The following is a 22,265-nucleotide window of genomic DNA, read 5'->3' as shown; positions in this document are numbered from 1 at the left end:
CATTTTTGGCCGTTGTATCAGTTTTAATCAGTTACCATAACGGTCTATAAAGAAGCTAAATAGTAAATTTGTTAAATTTAACTTGGCAGTCATCCATATCTCACACATCCAGTTTTTGATCTACAGATGTAAACTTCAGGGTTACTAACCAATTCCAAACTTGAGCCTTTCTGGCATCAGTGCTTAAGATTCTCTAGAAATGCTGGGATTGTTGCTGTAAAGATGTACAGCAAATATCAGCAGAAGACACATAATTATAGACAAGTTGTTGACAGACTCACTAAAATGGAAAAGCACCTCTATAGGAAGTAAGTAAGGATCTCACACACAGTGAAAAATCTACTTTAGACTAGTGCGCATGCGCCAGCCCACATGCTGCCTGTTGCCGTAGCTCCGTCTTGTCGTCTTACTTTTTCCTCTGACATAAAGGCGAGCTACTGTTACAAAGAGTTTCCCTTCGGGGATCAATAAAGTATTTCTGATTCTGATTCTGATTCTTTATCGAAATACTGTGCATAATTTTTTCCATCTCTCTGTGGTTCTACCTCATGGACTGAAGGAAGAGCTGAAGTAGTGCAAGGTGGCCCAAAGATGGCGCTCACACCAAAATAGTGACCTCACAGTTACTCACAGCTTTCAATCAGCTCTACATGAGGGTTTCTCCATTGTGGGGGGCTTGGTTGCGCCAAGCCATGCTGTGAACAGCAGTCGAGCCACAGTGACACAGTGCAGGTGTTTTTCCACTGCATGGTAAAGTAGTTAACCTTGATGATGTGATGGAGGTGTGCTGGTTACAAACCATAGTAATAGCCTGTCGCCTGCAGCCAATTTCAGCTCACTGTGGCTGTTTCTGTTTGTACTATTCGTCCCTGCTGGATTCAAAATTGATCTGCTGACCAAACAGAGCTGAATATGTCTGTCATGGGTCGGTTCTACTCGGCCCTGCTACCTATCCCCTGCTGCGAGGCTGTAGTGGAAACATATGGCTTGGCTTGGCACAGCATGGCTAAAGCGGACTGACCCGGGCCAAAGGAAAAAACCTAATAGTGAGGGTATACAGATTTTAAATTAATTTTAAAAAGAGCACTTGTATTGGGTTAGTACCCTGTGTCGGCCAAAAACCTGAGTTTAGCTATCAAAATTGTATCAGAAGTGAAAACATCAGATTGGTGGATCCATATTAGCACATGTAACAGGCACAGTTTCTCATGTTCATTGTTCTCATGTTCTCATTCCTTACTACGTCACTTCTACTGTCTTAATAATGTCTAAATATCTTTAGACATTATTTTTAATATCTTTAGAAAATATGCTATCAATATAACTTTTAGTAACATTAGGAACCCTCCACCGGCATTTTTAACAATTCCACTTTCACAGTAAAGGCCTACAACTGTTTTTACATTAAAACAATTCAATTCATTTTATTTATATAGCGCCAATTCATAACAGGAGTTATCTCATTGCACTTTTCCTATAGAGCAGGTCTAGACCATACTATTTATATTATTTACAGAGACCCAACAAATCCCACCATGAGCAAGCATTTGGCAACAATGGCAAGAAAAAACTTCCTTTAAGAGGCAGAAACCAGACTCAATGGTGGGCAGCCATCCACTGCTGCCGTTTGGGTTTTGAGAGAGAGGGAGAAAAAGGGGGAGAAGGAGAGGGAAGCACAATGCAAATTCCACCTAGAATTTTAAAATAGTAATAATGTAGTGGTAATATTAATGATACAGTAATAATAATAGGAATAATAGTCACAGGAATAATAATGCCAATAATAGTAACAAAGCCAATAACAACAACTGTAGTAGCAGTCGTCAAGCAGGAACACGGGGGCAGCAGGTGGCCCACAACCAAAGATCCAGTTTTTGCAGCTCCGGAGGGAGAAATACCTGCTGAAAGCTACAGAAGGAGAGAGGAGAGAGACGAGAAAGCACAAAACTACAGATGAGAGAAGATGTAGAGTTAGTAACATGCAGTTATGGAATAAAAATGAATTCAGATGGAGAGGGAGAGAAGGAGAGAGGAAAGAGGTGCATCATGGGAATTCTCCTGGCAGTCGAGGCCAATAGCAGCATAAGTAAGGGACTGTTCAGGACTCACCCAAGCCAGCCCTAACTATAAGCTTTACCAAAGAGGAAAGTCTTAAGCCTACTCATAAATGTGGAGATGGTGTCTGCCTCTCGAACCCAAACTGGGACCTGATTCCACAAGAGAGGAGCTTGATAACTGAAGACTCTGACTCCCATTCTGCTTGTTAAGATATCATGGTGCCAGACCATTAAGAGCTTTGTAGGTGAGGAGAAGGATTTTAAATTCTATTCTGTATTTTATAGGGAGCCAGTGCAGAAAAGCTAAAATTGGAGAAATATGATCTCTTTTCCTTTATTTAAATAAAAATAACAATACCACAATTTAAATATACTCTGTTACAAGTAAGTCTTGCATTCAAAATTCTACATGAGTAAAAGTACAAAAGTATTACCAGCAAAATGTACCTAAAGTATCAAAAGTACTCATTATACAGAATGGCCCATTTCAGAGTGTAAAATTATTGAGCCCCAAAGGTCCCGAAAGATGATATTTCTTTAATTTTTTTGCACACAAGTTAATTTTGTTGTGGGACAAGTTGTAACTTTATCCTTCTTATTAGTACATGGTGACCTCGTGTAAATCCTAGCATAGCCTTCCACAATTTAAACTTGAATAGGTCTAATCAGCCACAAAACCTGTGTGAGTATGCATGGCATTCAATCTATCATATTTTATAAGTTGATCATATGTCCTGTATGTAAAATCAAAGTAACTAGTAACTATACCCGTGAAATAAATATAGTTAAGTAAAAAAAAATATATTTTCCTCTGAAATGTAGTGGAGTAGACAAATAGGCCTACCTCAAAATTGTACTTAAGTACATTACTTGAGTAAATGTACTTAGTTACATTCCACCACTGGTTACTTTATATGTTACTGTGTGTGTGTGTGTGTGTGTCTACTTGCAGGAGATGTGCTTTCCTTTACAGAAAATATCTTTCACATGTCGTGAGGTAGTATTTAAAACCACATCCTACATCATACATCCTTGCTATCAGGTGGCTCCAATAGATTTGCTGTAAACAGTGATGCACCTATTTATTTTCCCTCCTTCCTCCAACTTTTTCATAATTTATAGACAATAGGCAAGTAAAAATAATAGAACTGTTAAAATATATTCTGACTGAAACTCTAATACTTACTCCTGCCAACGCTTGTTGTCACCAGGATTCTTGATGATGACATTATGCTATCTGGTGCCAGCTCCTGCAGTTTGTAATGATAAGAACATTTTCACACCACTTCTAATCAACACTTATTTTAACTATTACAAGTAGTTTTAATCTAAATTGAATCTTAGTCTGATCAAAATATTTTTAAAATCTTTTAAATGAGTCTTTAGTCTTTTGCCTGCCACCGAAAGCTTTCTGATTATCGCATGCAGTGGCAGTGGCAGTTTTTTAGACATTTACCAACAAACAAACATTCATACAGAATAGCTCTTAACTGTATAACTGATTAGACATCTCACGTGTGTTGTCTTCATCTGTGCTGCTCCAGGGCTCCCACACTGACAGGAGTTATGAAAGAGAACTTTTTCGGAGCCTCTGCCAAAAATCAGAATCAGAAATACTTTATTGATCCCCAAGGGGAAACTCTTTATAAATAAATACAAACAAAGTAACAGTTAAACGTATATAATAAAAACTTCGTCCTTCACCCTCCGCGGGTGGTCTCATCCTTCGAGCTCGGGTCCTCTACCAGAGGCCTGGGAGCTTGAGGGTTCTGCGCAGTATCTTTGCTGTACCTAGTACTGGACTTTTCTGGACTGAGATGTCTGGTGTTCTTCCAGGGATCTGCTGTAGCTACTCCTCCAGTTTGGGGGTCACTGCCCCGAGTGCTCCGAACACCACTGTTGCCTTCACCTTCCAGGCCTTCTCCAGCTCTTCTCTGAGCCCTTGGTATTTCTCTAGTTTCTCATGTTCCTTTTTCCTGATGTTGCCATCACTTGGTATTGCCACATCCACCACAACGGCTTTCCTCTGCTGTTTGTCCACCACCACGATGTCTGGTTGGTTCGCCATTACCATTCTATCAGTCTGAATCTGGAAGTCCCACAGGATCTTGGCTCGGTCATTCTCTACCACCTTTGGAGGTGTTTCCCACTTTGACCTCGGGGTTTCCAGTCCATACTCCGTGCAGATGTTTCTGTACACTATACCAGCCACTTGGTTATGGTGCTCCATGTATGCTTTCCCTGCCAGCATCTTACACCCGGCAGTTATGTGCTGGATTGTCTCAGGGGCCTCTTTGCACAGCCTACATCTTGGGTCTTGTCTGGTGTGGTAGATCTGGGCCTCTATTGCTCTGGTGCTCAGGGCCTGCTCCTGTGCAGCCATGATGAGTGCCTCTGTGCTGTCCTTCAGTCCAGCCCGCTCTAGCCATTGGTAGGATTTCTTGATATCAGCCACTTCAGTTATGTTCCGGTGGTACATCCCATGTAGGGGTTTGTCCTCCCATGATGGTCCCTCCTCCTGCACCTCTTCCTCTGTTCCCCATTGCCTGAGACATTCACTGAGCACGTCATCTGTTGGGGCCTTATCTTTGATGTACTTGTGGATCTTGGATGTTTCATCCTGGATAGTGGCTCTCACACTCACTAGTCCACGGCCGCCTTCCTTACAGCTAGCGTACAGTCTCAGGGTGCTGGATTTGGGATGGAACCCTCCATGCATGGTGAGGAGCTTTTGTGTCTTAACATCTGTGGTCTGTATCTCTTCCTTCTTATCTTATTATTCCTGCAGGGTATCTGATCACTGGCAGGGCATAGCTGTTCATTGCCTGGGCCTTGTTCTTGCCATTGAGCTGACTTCTTAGGACTTGCCTTACTCGTTGGAGGTATTTGGCAGTTGCTATTTTCCTTGTTACCACTTCGAGGTTGCCATTTGCCTGTGGTATTCCAAGGTACTTGTAACCATCCTCAATGTCTGCTATTGTTCCTTCTGGGAGTGAGACCCCTTCTGTGCGGACTGCCTTCCTTCTCTTTGTCACCATTTGACTACACTTCTCAAGCCCGAATGACATCCCAAAGACCAGAGTTGTAGATCCTGGTGGTGTGGATCAGTGAGTCGATGTCCCGCTCGCTCTTAGCGTATAGCTTGATGTCATCTATGTAGAGGAGGTGACTGATGGTGGCCCCATTCCTGAGTCGGTATCCATAGCCAGTCTTGTTGATTATTTGGCTGAGGGGGTTCAGACCTATGCAGAACAGCAGTGGGGACAGAGCATCTCCTTGGTATATGCCACATTTGATGGACACTTGTGCAAGTGGCTTGCCATTGGCCTCAAGGGTGGTTTTCCACAGCCTCATCGAGTTTGAAATGAAGTCTCTTAGAGTCCAGTTGATGTTGTACATCTCCAAGCATTCAGTGATCCATGTGTGTGGCATTGAGTCATATGCTTTCTTGTAATCAATCCAGGCAGTGCACAGGTTGGTGTGTCACGTTCTGCAGTCTTGGGTGACTGTTCTGTCAACTAGGAGTTGGTGTTTGGCTCCTCTGGTTTCTTTGCCGATGCCCTTCTGTGCTTTGCTCATTTATTCATCCATGTGCCCACTTATCTTAGCCGCGATGATGCCTGACATGAGCTTCCATGTTGTGGAGAGACAGGTTATTGGCCGATAGTTGGATGGGACTGTACCCTTTGAGGGATCCTTCAGGATCAGGATTGTATGCCCTTCGGTAAGCCATTCAGGGTGCATCCCATCCCTTAGCAGCTGGTTAATTTGTGCTGCTAGGCGCTCATGGAGTGCAGTGAGCTTCTTTAGCCAGTAGGTGTGGATCCTGTCAGGGCCTGGTGCTGTCCAGTTTTTCATACCTGAGACTCTTTCTTGGATGTCTGCCACTGTGATGGTGACTGGATTCTGTTCAGGGAGGTTGCTGTTCAGATATGCTGAATAGCTGGTGCCACTGACTCATTAGCAGTACGGAGATGTGCTCCCGTTGGACAGCTATGATGAGCGAGGGGTACTGTCAGGGCCTATTATATTCTAAAAAATGTTATTTAAAAAGTCATCAGTTCTAATTTTATTTTTACAGCCGCTCTGCCAATTGATATTATTCTGGCTGCTGCTGCCACTGTTGTGTATGATATGGTCATTATTTGTCATTAATATGCACGTATCGCTTATGTTGGCTGTGTGCGTGCTGTGTGTGTGTGTGTGTGCGTTTGTGTGTGTGATGTGTAGGCTTATTAAATTTTGTTGATTTTATGTGGTAGGAGGAGTGGCTGTTATGCACCCATATATTCATATTCTGCTAAAATGCACACACAACTTGTGTGATGATGCGATTATTTGCAAGGAGGATTTGCATTTTGTTTAAGAAATTAGCTGTTTGTTTTGGTGATAAGTCTCACTCCCTCTGTGCTGTTTGCTCATTGTATTGGCTGGACTAAGTTAGTGGCATCATATTTTTGTTTCAGAGCTGGAATTATCATGTGTAAGTTTTGAGTAGCTATAGGAGAAGACACAGTAAGTTGGGCTGGTAGTTTGCTTTTTTCCTGACAAGGGAAGGGGTGTTAGATGGCCACGGTTTAAAGGTCCAGTATGTAGGCTTTAGTGGCATCTAGCGGTGAAATTGCCATTTGCAACCATTTGAATACCGCTCGTCTCACCCATCCATTCGAAGTGTGTAGGAGAAACTAAGGTGGCCGCGAAACTCAATCTAGAGCCCTTGATTGGTTTGTCTGTTCTGGGCTACTGTGGAAACATGGCGGAAACAGGACGATTCTTATTTTCAGGTGATTATACACAAATGAAAACATACTTATAAATATTATATTCCATTTCTGCCAATAGCTCCTCCTAATTGTTACATACTGGACCTTTAAGAGTCATGGTTCACTATTAAACATAATATGGTTGGAAAAGTCAGCCTTTGCCAACCCCCTCCCCTGATAAATAATGAACAGTCCCTAAGGGACACAGGGTTTTTTTTTTATAGGATATGATGGATAAACAGGAATAGGGTGCTGGGTGGCTGACATGGATAGGGATTGTATAATAGGATAAGGGTACAATGGTGTAAAGCATGGGGTATTTAGCATAGTTTAGGGTGTGTGTAGGGTGTGTTTTTTAAGGGATTTAGATTGTAAGTCTATTCTGATCCACACTCCAGTGCAGAAGGTGGTGGCGGTAATGCACCACTAAGCTGGATGCCACCTGCCGTGAAAGAAGAAGAAGCAGCCATGGCTGTTCAACATTCAAAGAAAAGTAGCTGTGATGAGGAAAACGGGAGAACCGGGAAAGACGAAACAATAATATCCAGGCTACGTTTTGGTCATACAGGATTAAACAATACATTATGTAAAATAGGAAAACATAATACTGGAAGATGCTCATTCTGTGATCAAGAAGAAACTGTAGAACATGTTATGATTTACTGTCCAAAATATGATGCTGAGAGAAGAGAACTGTCACTGAACCTTAAAGAAATAAAGATGAGGTTTGATTTACGAGATATTTTACAAAGAAGTGTTATCTGTAGTTGTTTCATTATCTTAGGAGAACAAATTTGATAAAGAGAATATAACTATGGTGTGTTTATTTATTTTTTTCAGTTTATTTTCTTTTATTTAATCATTAGCGAATGTATAGTTAGAGTCCCGATCAACGCTCATTACCACAGTTGGTGGCGGTAATGCACCATAACGTTGGTTGCCAACCGCCATAAAACTTTACGAAGAAGAAGAAGCCATGGCTGCCTCTAGCGCGTGCAGCGGCAGGCAGCAGCTCAGTCCTTAGTTAGCTGTGTGGAATAGAACCAACAGACCCTGAAGGTTAGTAGGCTATGTTTCGCCGCGAAGTTTTGCTCTCTTTACCGTCGTGTATTGGTATTTGTGAATTCTTTATTGTATAGCAGTTAGGGATGAGGAATTTTAAGATGGAGTTAGGTGAAGGTTTTACGAAGGAAGTTAATAGTTAGCTTCAGCCTAGTCAGCCTCTTATAACACATTACAGCTGCTAACATGACGAAGACTGTAGCCTGGAACGTGGCTGGTTATGTGAGCTGGAGCTCTGTGGGCTATTGACAGGATGAAACTAGATTCCTAATACTTCATCATCGAATATACAGTAGAATACACCACAGTAAGTGTCAGCCAGACATGGTACCTTGCTGTAGCTCTCCCATTGACCGAGACGAGTATTTTTTGAATATTTGTTTTAGTGATTATATGAAAATATCCTTTTAAATATAAAGCTGAAGATAACCCGTGCACAGCAGTGCTTCTCTCCTGGGTGCCATCTGGTGCTGAGAAAACGACAGTAAACCAAAAAACCAAATAGTCCAGCGCACACCAGGATACTAGGATAGACACTATTTTATTAACAGATCACACAAAAAACAAAAAGGAGCGAGCTAGGCATTTCGCTTTATCAGGTTCGCTCTTTGCTTAATTGCCATCTGGTGTGCTTTTAAATAATCAAGTGCTGATTAGCGGAGTCCAACAGGTTCACATTCCCCAATAGAAGTACACTCCAAAAACTCAATAATAGGCAACGGCAGCTGTGCAGTGGAATTGTATTTGCTATTGCCTATTACTGAGTTTTTGAAACTCATTTATATATATATATATATATATATATATATATATATATTTCTCATAAAATGTTTGGGATATGTTATTTGATGGATGACTTAAAGGATTAATCCTTCACATTTTTCACCAGTTAATGTCGATAACTCACTTAATTTTATTAACTAATCGAAATGAACCCCTTTACACTGATCTGGTGTAGTAGGCTTTATCATTTTAAATGCATTTCTACTGCAGTATCTCAAAGCTGTGTCAAACTGACTGGCTGTGGTCATGCAGATAACTATAGAGGGAAAAAACGTATGCAGAGAAAGATAGACACATTTCTTTCTTTTCAGTGCTATATTTAAGGCTGCAGCTAATAATTATTAGTTTATCTGCCCATTATTTCTTTGAGTAATCGATTAATCATTTTGTCTAAATAACAGAAAACAGTTAATAATGCATATCACAATTTATAGAGCAGAAGGTGATGTCATCAAATGTCTTGTTTTGTTCGAGCAACAGTCCAAGAATATTTGGATTTTTTTTTTTAATCACTTAAACAGTTAATCAGTTAACAAAAATAGTTGCAAAGTTTCTGTCAATGGATTAATCGACTAATCTTTGCAGCTTTACATTTTTTTTTTTTTTTAATTAGCACATCAGCTTAAAATATTTAAAGGGAAGAGTGGTTTAAAGAAGCAGCTAAAGTGAACTGGTTAGATAATAGCAGCGAACAGGGGCATAATGCAGTTTGCACATCAGTAAATCTAATACAAACAGCTATCCTTCTCCCTGTCTAGCAATATGGCCTGTGTCGAGCAGGTGGCAGCAGTAGGACAGGTTCTGGTGGACCCAGGACTGGACCTTACCCGGCGGTTCAGAGCCTTATTCACACTGAAGAACCTGGGAGGTACAACATGTCCACAAAACATTGACACATCCATGAACATGCCGAGTTTTTAAAAATAAGAAATTATATAAACAACAAATAGACCCTAGCACAAGTTACAGCAGCTAAGATCAATGAAAACCTTTTTTATTTTTTATTCCTCTATTCAAAAAACCTCTCCCTAGAGGAGGAACTCTGTGTGAGAGGCGACATATTTTTAAATCATTTGACAAAATTTGAAAAACAAAAAAAGAGAATTAATATCGAATCTTCTTTTCCTTTCTGCTGTTCCCTTTCAGGGGTCGCCACAGCGAATCATGCGCCTCCATCTAACCCTGTCCTCTGCGTCCTCTTCACTCACACCAATTAACTTCATGTCCTCTCTCACTACATCCATAAATCTCCTCTTTGGTCTTCCTCTAGACCTCCTGCCTGGCAGCTCCAACCTCAGCATCCTTCTACCAATATATTCACAGTCTCTCCTCTGGACACGTCCAAACCACCTCAATCTGGCCTCTCTGACTTTATCTCCGAAACATCTAACATGAGCTGTCCCTCTGATGTCCTCATTCCTGATCCTGTCCGTCCTCGTCACTCCCAAAGAGAACCTCAACATCTTAAGCTCTGCTACCTCCAGCTCTACCTCTCGTCTTTTCTTCAGTGCCGCTGTCTCTAAGCTGTACAACATTGCTGGTCTCACCACCGTCTCGAACACCTTTCCTTTCATTCTTGCTGATACTCTTTTATCGCACAACACACCTGACACTTTTCTCCACCCGCTCCAACCTGCTTGCACTCGCCTCTTCACCTCTTTTCCACAGTCTCCATTGCTCTGAACTGTTGACCCTAAGTACTTAAAGTCCTGCACCTTCTTCACCTCTGCTCCCTGTAACCTCACCGTTCCACCTGGGTCCCTCTCATTGACGCACATGTATTCTGTCTTACTGCGGCTAAGCTTCATTCCTCTGTTTTCCAGAGCAGACCTCCATCTCTCTAGATTTTCCTCCACCTGCTCCCTGCTCTCACTACAAATCACAATGTCATCCGTAAACATCATAGTCCATGGCGTTTCCTGTCTAACCTCATCTGTCAGCCTGTCCATTATCAGAGCAAACAAGAAGGGGCTCAGAGCCGATCCTTGATGCAGACCCACCTCCACCTTGAACTCCTCTGTCACACCTACAGCACACCTCACCACGGTCTTACAGCTCTCATATATGTCCTGCACCACACTATCATATATTTCTCTGCCACTCCAGACTTCCTCATACAATACCACAGCTCCTCTCTCGGCACCCTGTCATACGCTTTCTCTAAATCTACGAAGACACAATGCAACTCCCTATGACCTTCTCTGTACTTCTCCATCAGCATCCTCAAAGCAAATACTGCATCTGTTGTACTCTTTCTAGGCATGAAACCATATTGCTGCTCACAAATGCTCACCTCTGCCCTTAGCCTAGCTTCCACTACTCTTTCATTTTCCTCATTCATCAACTCTTCAAAGTACTCCTTCCATCTTCCCATCACACTCATGGCACCTGTCAATACGTTTCCATCTTTATCTTTAATCACCCTAACCTGCTGCACATCCTTCCCATCTCTATCTCTTTGTCTGGTCAACCTGTACAAATCCACCTCTCCCTCTTTAGTGTCCAACCTAGCATACAAGTCCTCATATGCTCTTTGTTTGGCCTTTGCCACCTCTACCTTCACCTTACGCTGCATCTCCCTGTACTCCTGTCTACTCTCTTCAGTCCTCTCAGTGTCCCACTTCTTCTTAGCTAACCTCTTTCTCTGTATACACTCCTGAACTTCCTCGTTCCACCACCAAGTCTCCTTGTCCTCTTTCCAGATGACACACCGAGTACCCTCCTACTTGTCTCCCTGATCACATTAGCTGTAGTGGTCCAGTCATCTGGGTGCACTTCCTGACCACCCAGAGTCTGTCTCAGCTCCTCCCTGAAAACTACACGACATTCTTCCTTTTTCAACTTCCACCACTTCGTTCTCTGCTCTGCCTTTGTCCTCTTCATCTTCCTCACCACCAGAGACATTTTACACACTTCCATCCTGTGTTGTCTGGCTACACTCTCCCCTACCACTACTTTACAGTCACTGGTCTCTTTCAGATTACAACGTCTACACAAGATGTAGTCCACCTGAGTGCTTCTACCTCCGCTCTTATGTGTCACCCTATGTTTCTGCCTCTTCTGGAAGAAAGCGTTCACTACAGCCATTTCCATCCTCTTTGCAAAGTCTACCACCATCTGTCCTTCTGCGTTCCTGTCCTGAAGACCAAACCTGCCCATCACATTCTCATCACCTCTGTTCCCTTCACCTACATGCCCATTGAAATCTACACCAATCAGCACTCTCTCACCTCTGGGGATGCTCTGCATCACTTCATCTAACTCACTCCAGAATTTCTCCTTCTCTTCTAACTCACATCCTACCTGTGGGGCATAACCACTCACAACATTGAACATCACTCCTTCAATTTCCAGCTTCAGACTCATCAACCTGTCTGATACTCTTTTCACCTCTAGAACATTCCTCACAAACTCCTCTTTCAGGATAACTCCTACTCCGTTTCTCTTCCTATCTGACCCATGGTAGAACAACTTGAACCCTGCTCCTAAGCTTCCTGATTTTTCCTGTCTCAGCCGTTTCAGACCTGTTTCTGATGCTGTTGTCTCCAGGGTGTTTCAATTATATATTTATTTATTTATTTATTTTATTTTTTTTTTTACTTTCATACATTATATGCTCTAATACATTTCTTCAGCTTCAATAGTGTTATACATGACAACAAAATTGGTGTTAATCCCTATACTACATGCACAGGCTGGTTATATGATAAATGTAAAACAGTTTGTATAATGAAATCATCCACAACACAGATAAATACCGACTATATCTATAACTCAGTCATTGTGTATGAATGACTGTAACAGCCTATGTATAGTAATGAACAAAATATCAAGACTGCTAACAAGGAATGGAGATTATGATGGTCCTCTACTGTTTACATCTTGCGTAGGCTTTTGTTGTTGACCTGTTTTATGTATTCAGTAATGAAATGCAGACATAGACAGAGGCAACCTTTTGCTGTTGCATGTTACTGTTTCTCATAGGCAGTTAACTGTTTAGAAATTGAACTCTTGGTTATATATTAGTAATATACATTTGCTATGACGTTACGTTAGTTATGATGTGTAGTCAAATCCACCAAACAGGATGAACACTTCAAACAGGAAATCTGTGCAGAATCTTGTATTGTGTGAATTGATTTAAGCCATAACCTGTGTGTCAGGTGCTGAAGCTATAGAATGGATCAGTAAGGCCTTTACTGATGAGTCTGCCCTGCTGAAGCATGAGCTGGCCTACTGCCTGGGACAGATGCAGGACAGACGGGCCATACCCACTTTAAGTGCTGTACTCAAAGATACACAGCAGGAACCGATGGTCAGGCATGAAGCAGGTAAACATGCATGCACACACTATGGGGGGTCAGTCAGCTCAATACCAAACACGTTGTCTCTGTCTTTGTCTTTTTACATCAACACACTTACATGCACAGGCATGCTCATGATTCTTTGAACATAATTCATAAACACATACGTACATGTTGCTGACTATTTCAGATCTGGAGGTTGGTGGTTTGTTTACTGCACAGACTCTTATTTATTCATAGAACAGTTTGATTCAAGCTCAAATCTTTTTCACAAAGACTGTCCATGCAACAAGGCGTCTGCCGCCGGGGAGGTGAGGAGGGAGAGGTGAGGCAGAGATACTGCGTGAGATGAATTTGAGTCAAAAATCATTCTTTTTTGGAGTCATAACTCAAATCTGAACACACTGACATGAAACACATATCACTGATCTCATTCAGTGTTGCTTACACTTCCCTAGGATATCATTATCTCCCATCTCCAGAAATCTACATAGAAATCATCATAGTAAAAAAGACGCTTCAGAACTCATCACATTCATCAAGTTTTCTTCAGTGTCAGTACATCTGTTTATATATAATAAAAAAATAAAAAAAAAACTAGAAGGACAAGTAGCTCTTCACATGGGAAAAAAACTCACATCCACATTAAAATACAAGGACGTCACTGCAGACGGGATTTAAATTACTGGAGGACCAAGTAGATGAAAGATGAAAAACAATAGGTAATTATGGCTGTAATTATTACTGGGTTACCCACATACGAACTCCGGACGGAGTTATTATCACTGACCAACGCAGGTAATGTTAAGAGTGAGTTTATCACTTTAATGAGTTTATCATTTTAAGCCATGTATGATATTCCTATCACATCCATACAGCTACTTTGAACATATAGGGTTCAGTAACTTAATATAAGGGATGAACGGCTGATAAATAAGAATATTGTTGCTAATTACGTCTGATAATGTGGAGCATGTCTGCGGACTAGGGACACCACTTGAAACCCAGTTCTGAGCGGAGATTTTTGCCTCTCTGCCTTTCTCTCCTCTGCTCTCTCTGTTGGAGTCTGTTTGTGCGCACGCACACACACACACATAGAGTGGGCAGTAGAACAGAGGCCACATCGAAACAACAAAACCGTGCAACAAACCCCCCGGTAAGAGAAACAATATGAGCAATCAATCAAACAGCTGTCGAACAAGCACAACACAAACTTGCAGAAATGTGATGCCTTCGACCGCTCTGCCTGCAGTCAACTCCCTTGTACCCTCTTAATCCACAGCTTGTATGTTTTACACAGCCATACAGAGCTTGTTATGCTGATAGTGAACTGTTACGAACAAACTTAAAACGATCGCTAACTGTATGTTGTAGTTGAGCCGAATTATCCACGCATCTTAAAATGAGTTGAATTCTTGAAGACTTGAGGCTGAGACCAACTAGCCCCTTCCCTCTCTACCTGCAGTACCTGAGTCGGAAGTTGGGTTTCCATCCACCTGTTTTTATCTGCATTTTCAATTTGTGCATAAAGAAATGGACTGGAAAAGACTGGCTGAGGTGGAAAAGTTGGTGTATCGATTAAAAGCAAAATGCGACTGGAAATTGTCATTAAGTACATACAGCTTTTGACTTAAACGTCCACTGAAGCTTCCACTGCACTGAAGAGACGTAAAAGTACACATGCATGAGTGGACATGTGCACTTTTAATATGTGCGTTTGGTAGTGAGCGGGCTCTTCATTCCCCCATACGCACGCACACACACTCAAATTACTTTCCTGACATAAGCCAGACAGCCTTTGTTCAGCAGAAAATGTTTAGATGATTGCAGTATGTATAAATGTATGTATTTACTCCTCAGTAATACACAGGATACAAATACTTAAGCTGCACAAGAACTAGAAGCAACAATGCTGTATCTGTGTCTGTTGGTCTGTCACTCTGACTGTGTCTGTCTTTAGGGGAGGCTCTGGGAGCAATTGGTGATCCTGTGGTTCTGGACCTACTGAAAGAGTACAGTCAGGATCCTGTCATAGAGGTAGGAACATACCACTGCCTTGGTAGTTACAGTAGTTACAGGCTAAGTGTTATCAAGCCAGTAAAACAGATTGTCATTTCAACTGCATAAAACAAATATGCACAGGAAGACAAGAGTGTAGGCTGGTATTTCTTGCTGGAGTAATTTAAAAGGATGCTATTTAATTTCAGCTAAATTTGTGTTCCTTTAGTATTTTGTATACTATGACAATATTGATTAACTGTCAGTAAAAGTAAATACAATACTTTCAACAAAATCTTGTGCAAGTCTCGATTTGAAGTTATGCACCTTTTTGCAATAGGCCACGCCCATGCCCCCTTTTAATCAGTTGGCATAAACACACACACTTAAACTCCGTGCCAGATTTCAGTCTCTTAGGGCGAAAACTGTGGCCGCCAAAGGGTGAGGATATTTTTGTGGGTCAATTGACCGACTGTCAAAGCGAGCTATGGAGCTGCTAGTCGCAGCAACACGATTGAGTTCCATGAAACTGTTTGAGGCAGACTTGTGTAACCAAATGGAAGGTTTGATAGTGCTGAGCGCTGATGGAGCGTGGTGTTCCTTCACTGAAGAAAATGTCTTTAAAAGAGCCCAAGTTTTGCAGACACCAGCATGCAGAAAACACGCTAATGCCGTACTCCCATTTGGGGACGAATCTTGGGAATCTATGGTACAACTAACGGATGAAAACGCTTTTTTCACACTCCATCAGTGCGCACTTGGGAAAAGCAGTTCTATTACAAGATGCAGTCCATTTGTGGGTTCACATCTCACGCATGAATCAACATGTTTTTGTTCTCTATTTATCCTCCCAAATTACAATTAAAAGACTCACTATCTCATTAAAAAATATGCAAGGGGAAATAGTGAGGGGCGAGTATAAAACCGAAACAACTTTACTTGGTTGGTATTTCATTGTTACTACTTAATAAAAATATATATACAGAAAAACTCTCAGCAACACTCATAGTGGCCACACAGCTGATTTCATGCACTGCTGAATAGTGAAATGGCATTGTCCACAGTGACAGAATCTGTTACAGCGTGGCAAATAGCATGTTTGATTTGTGGGGATTCTCTCCAGAGGCAGTTCAGCTCAGATCAGCAGGGTGTTGATCACCTCAGTGATTAAATAACAAGGCACTGCTAGGTGTGAGTTCTGGCTCCCTGCCTCTGGGACCAGAATATCTCAGTTGGATTGGCTAGTGGGAGGACCCCTTAACCAGACGACCAGGAATTTGATTTTGTATTTTGGCCAACTGACAGATGTTACTAACAGATGATTAAATTAGCCAGCAACAATTATCAGTTCAGCTGGCAAAATCACACCTGATGATAAACTTTCAACTCTTTAAAGTTGTTAAGACAACCAGCTTTAATTAAAGCCGCAATTAGCATTTTATGGGTTCCAAGCACAACATTTGACATTTATGCATTAAACTACTTTTTAAGCATGTAAGCAAGTATCATCGTGTGAGTGAACAGAGGTCATAAACATGAGGATGACAAACAACAAAGGTCCCCGGCCAGATTCGTACCATGGACCTTGTGGTGCATGGTCGGTGCCTAAACCCAAAATACCAGGGCTGGCTTGAACTGGTTGTCTTTTGTTTCAAATTTACAGATAAAACTCTGAAATAAATCACACATGACTTTGATCAATACAGAAATGTTTTCTGATTAAAAGTTTGATCACACATTTGGCAAGTTAATATACCATGTACTGTACAAACATATCCTAATAGACATTTATTGTCACTGCGTCCTCAATTTTGGACATATTTCAAAACTTTTTACACCACATCTCCAGAATCTTATCAATCTGAATCAATTTTGGTAGCCTTTGAACCTATCCTATAGGAGTTTTAGGAGTTAATTGATTTACTAAAGTTTAGTTTATGCACATCTTGCAAGATGTGTTGCAAAATGATTGACCTCTGTGACCTTCTGGTGATTTTTGACACATTTTTGATGTTTTGAGAGCAGAATTGCAAAAAAAAAAAAAAAAAAAAGTATAAACACCACCCACTGTAGTCCAGTGAATTTCACAAAAAAACGTTGTCGGTTATGAGATATAAACTACTTGAGCTTGCGGCTCAGAATGACCCTAGAATTTGCAGCGAACCTCAGAGCCTGTGAACATGTGCACCAAATTCGGTTATGATAGAATGAGAATAAGCTTTATTGACCAAGTATGTGTACACATGCAAGGAATTGCTCAAAGCAAACGTGATTAATGAGGGTTGACGTAAAATGGGCTGCATTGTCACAACTTTGAATATGAATTGTGGAAAAATGAAACAGCATATCATAACAAAAAGGAATAACTTGTGCGGCTTGGTTCAAACATTTTAATGTGTAAAATTGGGTGAAGATTGAAACAAATTTGAAGAGTTTTGGATTTGAATCAAACTGGAGGGAAACTGCATGGGCAAAGATGGCTGTGGCCTACACAAAAAGATGCGAAATCAACCAAGCAATCCAGTGGAAAAAAAATGTTTCTTTCCCATAGGGTTGATAACTTATTGATCAAAACGTAAAAGTGGCTGTTTTCGCACCGCCATGGGGTCAGTTGAGGGTGTTTTTTGGTGTCGTGGTTTCTCCAGATACTTTTAGGGGACGACGACAACAACAACGCAGTGTGAAAATTGTCCCAAAATCACAATTTTGATATAAAAATAATTCCAAAAATATAGCCAAATGCATGTCATCACACACATTTCTACGATCTCCTCCATTGGGTTGTGTTGGGATGCATGTCTGAAATGTGCAAACAAAACTTGTGTATGAGGCATATAACCTGTTGTAAATGTCAACGCCTCCCTGCAGGTTGCAGAGACTTGTCAGTTGGCTGTTCGTCGGTTGGAGTGGCTGCAGAGTGGAGGAGAGAAACAGTTGGATGATGCAAGTACAGATAAGAACCCCTACTGCTCTGTAGACCCGGCCCCTCCAGCAGTAAGGAAGAGTGTGTCAGAGCTCCGCTCCAGCCTGTTGGATGAGAGTCTGCCACTCTTTGAACGTTACCGCGCCATGTTTGCCCTGCGTAACCTGGGTAACGAGGAGGCTGTGCTGGCATTGGGAGATGGTAGGATACAACACTATGGCTTATTGTTTCATGTGTATCACTGCAGTTGTTACAAAACCACGCAACTGTAACTTAACATCTGATAACTTTTGGTCATTTTTATTTTTTGGCCTCTGTGAATTGAAACATTTGTACAATAATCAGCCTGTTTCAGTGTGAAATAGAAAAAATCAAGGCTGGTTGTTTTTGCTGAGAATTTTGCACTGCATTTTAGAGAGATTTTTGTTTTTTCACAGTGACAAGTAATCCCATCATACTATGCATTATGGTCCTGGACCACCATATAAAGGAAGTCAAACATTTCAGTTACTGAGAAGTTAAAAAAATTCATTACGAAAAGAATGTGGAAGATAACAATTTATCGGGTAGTACTATCTTCTTAAAGAACTGAGAGTTAGTAAGAAAATATGCCAAGCTGGTGCAAAGTAAATAAAAATGATGATGAAAAGTCAAACCATGTAAAAATAACAATGATGCGGGAGTGCTATATTACAACAATACTAATCAATAAAACAATGGTCTTCCTAATAGACCTTTGGGCTTTAATGGAAGGGACTTTTCTTAAAATAAATGATGGTTCTGTGTTACTTTGCACAGTCCTGACAGTTTTTGCCATCCTTAAAAGTAAGAAGATTGCCCAACAATCCAGGACAGATATTTGACAGTTTTTAAACTACTGAACCAAACAGCACCATACAGAGGGTAACCTTCAAATTCAAGTTAGCAGGCATGCAAACTTTCTCCATTTTGAAGAAGAAAAAATTTCGGGTGGGGCTGGCAGTGGGAAAGCCTTAGGAATTTGATCAAATTGGTGGAAACACAAATTGTTAGCAAGCTAGCTAACATTGTTAACTTTCCCGTTAGATACAGTAATGTTACCAATTTGATAGCTAGATAACCTGGGGTTGTTGGCTAACGTTTGCTAGATAATTGACCAAATACTCAGTGACAGACAGCTAAGGTAACGTTAGCTAGCTTATCAAAAGCAATTTTATCATAGTTTTATTATTTTTGGGAGATGAAGTGTATATTGCCCATAAGTACCCTGGTAATTCATTTACATTCAGTGCATAATGCGTAGTTTGCCTAAATATAAAAACTGACCTGAGTGTACTCTGGAAATCTCCTAGGGACCTGAACTTTGAACTGGAATGATGGGATGGGAAATTGTATGTCATACATGTAGCCTGCTTTTCAGCTTCGCAGTGAAACAGACCTGTAATAATAAGAGCAGTGTTTGGCTTGTTTGACCACTACAATAAACCTCTCTTTTAACATATCTGTCTCCAGGCCTCCAGGCCTCCAGTGCTCTGTTCCGTCATGAGATCGGCTATGTCCTGGGTCAGATGCAGCACCCGGCAGCAGTCCCAGCCCTGCGTGCAGCTCTGGAGCGTTCTGGCGAGAACCCCATGGTTAGACATGAGGCGGCAGAGGCTCTTGGCGCCATTGGCAAAGAGGAATGTCGGGCTGTGCTGCAGCGTTACCGTGGAGACGGAGAACGTGTCGTCAAGGAGAGCTGTGAGGTCGCTCTGGATATGCTTGAGTACGAAAACGGTGACCAGTTCCAGTATGCAGATGGACTGGTCAGGTTACAGGGTTAAAGGTCATTGTCACAACTGAAGGGGCTTTCACTCAAATCTCCATTTTAACACTTTTACTCTCTGTGTTATTGTATTACCTTATACAGCAGGACACTTCAGTGCTATGTCAATAAAACTATTGGATCCTCTGGGATGAAGCTTTATAAAATGAAAAATACTTGGCACCCAAAATCAAAAATGAAACTGTAAAAGCCCAAACAAACCGGACAGGACTTGGTGAGCTGCAGGAGTGAGCTCTTAGATTTTGGGGGTGTGGGTGTTGCTGTGTAGGGGGACAGGGAGGAGCAAAGTAGTTCTTTGTGTTCTTTCCCCCTCCAAGATACCACTGCATTCAGATACAGCAAATTTGCAATATATGTTCTGTATGCTTTTTTTCCCATCACACAGCCAATGACAATAGACTGTAACACACAGCATATTGTATCTGTGTTTGAGGAGTGTGTAACAGCTCAGGGCTGATTTCACAATTAACCTGGAAGTGTATTTTTAAATTATTTTCCTGCGGGCCATATAATTCTTTTCTGCTATCATTTGGAATTTTGTGGAAACTACAGCACATTCACATTCTCCGGTCAGTTTTGGGCTGAAGGTCGAAGACCTGACAGACAGTTTGATTATTTCTGTTTAAGGGCTTTTCCTCTGAAGGCATGTTTCTTTGTTATTCCTTATTTCCTCTTATTTTTGTCTGGCAACTGTATGTGATCATACAGTCCAATAGAATGGAGATGAGGCAGCACCAAATGGACTGGTTCTATATTTAAGAAATGGTTCTGATCCAGGCGGCGCTACAGTTGATCAGGCCTGATGTCAGTTCATTCTGCTATAGCTAATTAAGAGAAGACTTCTCTGTTGTGGATTTACAGTATGTCGGGAGGTATACTGCCCTCATTGTAGGGAAAGCTCATTCCAAACTATAATCTGCTACAGATATTAACAGTGCAAAATTGTCCTCAATCTCTCATGCTCCTCTGGCTGCTTTGTTACTAGATTACTGTAGTAAACAGGTTATAATTTTAATCTTTTATCATTTGCCAGGTGTGTACTTTATGTAAAATGAAAATTATGTATACATTTTTGTTGTCTGTGATCTGTTTCACAATAAGCCTCTTTATCTCTTCAGTCCTATGATTAAGTTCACTGAACAGCAGTGTGGTATAGATTTTTATTTGCACACCTAAAAACTGATGCTTTTTCTACCTGGGGTAACTGATTACATGATTGTTGTTTGTACATATACTTAACAGAATACAGATGCTTCCATACAGGACATGAGGGTCTCACTGAATTGTTTGAGAATGAAAATGATGCAAATCATATTCTATGACCATCACATTCACCAGATCACAACCAAATGGAATACCTATGGAAGTTTTTGGAGACAACGTTCACTACCACCACCATCAAAACACCAAATGAGGGAATATGTTTTGGAAGAATAGCAACATGCAAGCAGTGTATTTCACCATAGTTTGTCACACTAGCAGAACAGTGGAGAGGTGGATTATACTGCTGCAGTAGTTCGAGTTCTTTCTATGACTGTTATGATGATTTTTTTTTTTTTTTCTTCATGAAAACCTTGGAATCTGTGATAGCTGTCTGAAACCTAGCCTACCAAAGTTGCTGTTCTCCATCTATGAAGGAACTTCAAACCTTTTTACAGTTTCCTTTCACAGCTGTGTGGGACATAACAGTTGCCCTATATTAACTTTTTTCAGCTGGACGTTATACCATAAACATGCTAGACGTAAATATTGTGTTATATGCTTTGGCAACGATGGAGCCCCTAGTGTGCATAACTATAAAGGAGTGACACCAGTGAAGGAAATACATAGAAAAGGCCATGACTAGGTTATTCCACCCTGGCCCTGACCCTACAGTTGCATTTTGCCAAGTCTGTGTGTAGTATCACTTGGCACAGTTAGTGCTAATGATATATTTCCAATGTATAAAACCTTTTAAAACAAAAGGTTAATATTTGTGTCACCCTTTTTTGCTTAAGTAATTCAGGAATAATTTATGTCCCACTTTGTTGAAACCAGGCCTGTTTTAAGTCATGGTGCATGTAACTTTTACCAGTGTCAACATCTTCACATTTTTCCAGAGGAGCAATAGAAAGCATCCTGACTGGAAACATCACATATTGGCATGGGATGTGCACGGCCCAGGACAAGAAGAAGATGATTGGTACCAACCTAGCGAGCATCAGTGATATCGGTGAGGTGACGTGCCTGCTCGGAGCCCAAAGGACAGTACCCACCCCAGCCACAATAATCTAATTTGTTGTGTTAGATGGTCGTGGTGTGGCTGGGACATTTTTATTTATCTTGAATGATCCACATTTAATTCACATCAAGCTTCCACGTCAACACATAAGTTACAAACACTTGGTACAACTTCCTCTTTCATGTTTTTCATTTACATGAGAGATAAATATTAAAAGGTTATGTGGTCAAATTAATCGTTTCTGCTGTTATTGTTAATATGTATCTAAATATCAACTTCCATATCCTGTTGTTTTTTTTCTTATATATTTTTACTCCAGGCGCGCGAGCCTAGCAACCATTCTGTTACAG

The 22,265-nt window shown here is 41.1% G+C and overlaps 1 protein-coding gene across 2 annotated transcripts; it reads left to right on the top strand.

Annotated features, from left to right (window-relative positions):
* The first annotated feature begins 7,731 nt into the window (after positions 1-7,731).
* dohh (deoxyhypusine hydroxylase/monooxygenase) lies at positions 7,732-20,959 on the top strand. Of its 2 annotated transcripts, none has more exons than XM_044199608.1 (6): positions 7,732-7,879; positions 9,424-9,533; positions 12,829-12,996; positions 14,930-15,006; positions 17,836-18,091; positions 19,382-20,959. In XM_044199608.1, the coding sequence occupies exons 2-6, from the start codon at positions 9,428-9,430 to the stop codon at positions 19,690-19,692; spliced, it is 918 nt and encodes a 305-aa protein (XP_044055543.1). In that variant the 5' UTR covers positions 7,732-7,879; positions 9,424-9,427; the 3' UTR covers positions 19,693-20,959. The 2 variants fall into 2 exon arrangements, with proteins under 2 accessions (XP_044055543.1, XP_044055544.1); XM_044199609.1 differs by lacking the exon at positions 7,732-7,879 and adding an exon at positions 7,943-8,189.
* Positions 20,960-22,265: the final 1,306 nt, after the last annotated feature.

Source organism: Siniperca chuatsi, linkage group LG6 (genome assembly GCF_020085105.1).
Source record: "Siniperca chuatsi isolate FFG_IHB_CAS linkage group LG6, ASM2008510v1, whole genome shotgun sequence".
In the NCBI taxonomy this organism is placed as follows: Eukaryota; Metazoa; Chordata; class Actinopteri; order Centrarchiformes; family Sinipercidae; genus Siniperca; species Siniperca chuatsi.
This window is presented reverse-complemented; position numbering and strand designations above follow the sequence as displayed.